The 4523-nt window shown below is 52.9% G+C and overlaps 1 protein-coding gene across 1 annotated transcript; it reads left to right on the top strand.

Annotated features, from left to right (window-relative positions):
• The first annotated feature begins 1220 nt into the window (after positions 1-1220).
• Positions 1221-3023, top strand: LOC126333796 (uncharacterized). The gene is made up of 2 exons (XM_049996766.1): positions 1221-2260; positions 2729-3023. The coding sequence occupies exons 1-2, from the start codon at positions 1221-1223 to the stop codon at positions 3021-3023; spliced, it is 1335 nt and encodes a 444-aa protein (XP_049852723.1).
• Positions 3024-4523: the final 1500 nt, after the last annotated feature.

The following is a 4523-nucleotide window of genomic DNA, read 5'->3' as shown; positions in this document are numbered from 1 at the left end:
GGACTGCAGCCACAATGTGTCTTGTCCTCAAAAGATGAGCTTACCTTCTCAAGGAGTGCAGCCTTTGCAAGAAGTGGAGCCTTTGCAAGGAGTGCAGCCATTGCAAGTAGTGCAGCCTTTACAAGGAGTGCAGCCTTCGCAAAGAATGCAGCCTTCACATGCATTGCAGCCTTTGCAAGGAGTAGAGCCTTTGCAAGGGGTACAGCATTCGCAAGGAGTGCAGCATTCGCAAGGAGGGGAGCGTTCGCAAGTAGTGCAGCCCTCACATGCATTGCAGCCTTCGCAAGGAGTACAGCCTTCGCAAGGAGTGCAACATTCGCAAGTAGTGCAGCATTTGCAAGGAGTGCAGCATTCGCAAGGAGTGGAGCCTTTGCATGCAGTGCAGCCTTCGCAAAGAGTACCGCCTTAGCATGGAGTTGGCCTTTGCATGGTTTTCAGCCTTCACATGGAGTGCTGCCTTCACATGGACTGCAGCCACAAGGTGTGTTGTCTTCAAAAGATGAGCTTTCCTTCACAAGGAGTGCAGCCTTTGCAAGGAGTGGAGCCTTTGCAAGGAAAGCAGCCTTTGCAAGGAGTGCAGCGTTTGCAAGGAGTGCAGCCTTCGCAAGGAATGCAGCCTTCACATGCATTGCAGCCTTTGCAAGGAGTACAGCCTTTGCAAGGAGTGCAGCATTCGCAAGGAGTCCAGCATTCGCAAGGAGTGGAGCCTTTGCAAGGAGTGCAGGCTTCACATGCATTGCAGCCTTCGCAAGGAGTACAGCCTTCGCAAGGAGTGCAGCATTCGCAAGAAGTGCAGCATTCGCAATGAGTGGAGCCTTCGCAAGGAGTGCGGCGTTCGCATGGAGTGCAGCCTTCGCATGGAGTGTGGCCTTTGCATGGATTTCAGCCTTCACATGGAGTGCAGCCTTCACATGGAGTGAAGCCTTCACATGGAGTGTAGCCTTCGCAATGGAGTGCAACATTGGCATGGAGTGTAGCCTTCGCAAGGAGTGCATCATTCGCATGGGGTGCAGCCTTCACACCTACAGCAGCATTTGCATGGGGTACAGCCTTCGTATGTAGTGCAGGCATTCACACGGAGTGCAGCCTACATATGAAGTGCAGCCTTCACATGGAGTGCAGCCTTCACATGGAGTGCAGCCATTCAAATGGAATGCAGCCTTCACATGGAGTGCAGCCTTCACATGGAGTGCTGCCTTCGCATGGAGTGTTGCCTTCAAATGGACTGCAGCCACAATGTGTTGTCCTCAAAAGATGAGCTTTCCTTCACAAGGAGTGCAGCCTTTGCAAGGAGTGGAGCCCTTGCTAGGAGTGCAGCCTTTGCAAGGAGTGCAGCCTTTGCAAGGAATGCAGCCTTTGCAAGGAATGCAGCCTTCACATGCATTGCAGCCTTTGCAAGGAGTACAGCCTTTGCAAGGAGTGCAGCATTCGCAAGGAGTGCAGCATTCGCAAGGAGTGGAGCCTTCGCAAGGAGTGCAGCCTTCACATGCATTGCAGCCTTCGCAAGGGGTAGAGCCTTAGCAAGGAGTGCAGCATCGCAAGGAGTGCAGCATTCGCAAGGAGTGGAGCCTTCGCAAGGAGTGCGGCCTTCACATGGAGTGCAGCCTTCGCATGGAATGTGGCCTTTGCATGGATTTCAGCCTTCACATGGAGTGCAGCCTTCACATGGAGTGAAGCCTTCATATGGAGTGTGGCCTTCGCAATGGAGTGCAACATTGGCATGGAGTGTAGCCTTCGCAAGGAGTGCATCAGTAGCATGGGGTGCAGCCTTCACACCTACAGCAGCATTTGTATGGGGTACAGCCTTCATATGTAGTGCAGGCATTCACATGGAGTGCAGCCTACACATGAAGTGCTGCCTTCACATGGAGTGCAGCCATTCATATGGAATGCAGCCTTCACATGGTGTACTGCCTTCGCATGGAGTGCTGCCTTCACATGGACTGCAGCCACAAGGTTTGTTGTTCTCAAAATATGAGCCTTCCTTCACAAGGAGTGCAGCCTTTGCAAGGAGTGCAGCCTTTGCAAGGAGTGCAGCCTTCACAAGGAGTGCAGCCTTCGCAAGGAATGCAGCCTTCAAATGCATTGCAGCCTTCGCAAGGAGTACAGCCTTCGCAAGGAGTGCAGCATTCGCAAGGAATACAGCATTCGTATGGAGTGGAGCCTTCGCAATGAGTGCAGCCTTCACATGGAGTGCTGCCTTCGCATGGAGTGCTGCCTTCACATGGAGTGCTGCCTTCACATGGACTGCAGCCACAAGGTGTGTTGTTCTCAAAATATGAGCTTTCCTTCACAAGGAGTGCAGCCTTTGCAAGGAGTGCAGCCTTTGCAAGGAGTGCAGCCTTCGCAAGGAATGCAGCCTTCACATGCATTGCAGCCTTCGCAAGGAGTACAGCCTTCGCAAATAGTGCAGCATTCGCAAGGAATACAGCATTCGCATGGAGTGGAGCCTTCGCAATGAGTGCAGCCTTTGCATGGAGTGCAGCCTTCACAAAGAGTGCCGCCTTTGCATGGAGTGTGGCCTTTGCATGGATTTCAACCTTCACATGGAGTGCAGCCTTCACATGGAGTGAAGCCTTCACATGGAATGCAGCCATTCATATGGAATGCAGCCTTCACATGGAGTGCAGCCTTAACATGGAGTGCTGCCTTCGCATGGAGTGCTGCCTTCACATGGACTGCAGCCACAAGGTGTGTTGTCCTCAAAAGATGAGCTTTCCTTCACAAGGAGTGCAGCCTTTGCAAGGAGTGGAGCCTTTGCAAGGAGTGCAGCCTTTGCAAGGAGTGCAGCATTTGCAATGAGTGCAGCCTTCGCAAGGAATGCAGCCTTCACATGCATTGCAGACTTCGCAAGGAGTACAAGCCTTCGCAAGGAGTGCAGCATTCGCAAGGAGTGCAGCATTCGCAAGGAGTCGAGCCTTCGCATGGAGTGCAGCCTTCGCAAGGAGTGCCGCCTTTGCATGGAGTGTGGCCTTTGCATGGATTTCAGCCTTCACATGGAGTGCAGCCTTCACATGGGGTGAAGCCTTCACATGGAGTGTAGCCTTCCCAATGGAGTGCAACATTGGCATGGGGTGTAGCCTTCGCAAGGACTTCATCAGTCGCATGGGGTGCAGCCTTCACACCTACAGCAGCATTCGCATGGGGTACAGCCTTCGTATGTAGTGCAGGCATTCACATGGAGTGCAGCCTACACATGAAGTGCAGCCTTCACATGGAGTGCAGCCACAATGTGTCTTGTCCTCAAAAGATGAGCTTTCCTTTACAAGGAGTGCAGCCTTTGCAAGGAGTGGAGCCTTTGCGAGGAGTGCAGAATTTGCAAGGAGTGCAGCCTTTGCAAGGAGTTCAGCCTTCGCAAGGAATGCAGCCTTCACATGCATTGCAGCCTTTGCAAGGAGTACTGCCGTTGCAAGGAGTACAGCATTCGCAAGGAGTGCAGCATCCGCAAGGAGTGCAGCATTCGCAAGGAGTGGAGCCCTTTCATGGAGTGCAGCCTTCGCAAAGAGAGCCGCCTTTGCTTGGAGTGTGGCCTTTGCATGGTTTTCAGCCTTCACATGGAGTGCAGCCTTCACATGGAGTGAAGCCTTCACATGGAGTGTAGCCTTCAAAATGGAGTGCAACATTGGCATGGAGTGTAGCTTTCGCAAGGAGTGCATCAGTCGCATGGGGTGCACCCCTTCACAACTACAGCAGCATCAGCATGGAGTACAGCCTTCGTATGCAGTGCAGGCATTCACATGGAGTGCAGCCTACACATGAAGTGCAGCCTTCACATGGAATGCAGCCTTCACATGGAGTGCAGCCATTCATATGGAATGCCGCCTTCACATGGAGTGCAGCCTTCACATGGAGTGCTGCCTTCGCATGGAGTGCTGCCTTCACAAGGACTGCAGCCACAAGGTGTGTTGTCCTCAAAAGATGAGCTTTCCTTCACAAGGAGTGCAGCCTTTGCAAGGAGTGGAGCCTTTGCAAGGAGTGCAGCCTTTGCAAGGAGTGCAGCCTTCGCAAGGAGTGCAGCAGTCGCAAGGAGTGCAGCATTCGCAAGGAGTCGAGAATTCGGAAGGAGTGCAGCATTCGCATGGAGTGCAGCCTTCGCAAAGAGTGCCGCCTTCGCATGGAGTGTGTCCTTTGCATGGATTGCAGCCTTCACATGGAGTGCAGCCTTCACATGGAATGAAGCCTTCACATGGAGTGTAGCCTTCCCAATGGAGTGCAACATTGGCATGGAGTGTAGCCTTCGCAAGGACTGCATCAGTCGCATGGGGTGCAGCCTTCACACCTACATCAGCATTCGCATGGGGTACAGCCTTCGTATGTAGTGCAGGCATTCACATGGAGTGCAGCCTACACATGAAGTGCAGCTTTCACATGGAGGGCAGCCTTCACATGGAGTGCAGCCAATCATATGGAATGCAGCCTTCACATGGAGTGCAGCCTTCACATGGAGTGCTGCCTTCGCATAGAGTGCTGCCTTCACATGGACTGCAGCCACAAGGTGTGTTGTCCTCAAAATATGAGTTTTC

This window comes from Schistocerca gregaria, unplaced genomic scaffold (genome assembly GCF_023897955.1).
Source record: "Schistocerca gregaria isolate iqSchGreg1 unplaced genomic scaffold, iqSchGreg1.2 ptg001641l, whole genome shotgun sequence".
Lineage (NCBI taxonomy): Eukaryota > Metazoa > Arthropoda > Insecta > Orthoptera > Acrididae > Schistocerca > Schistocerca gregaria.
The sequence above is the reverse complement of the archived record's forward strand: the minus strand, read 5'-3'. Positions and strand labels throughout refer to the sequence as shown.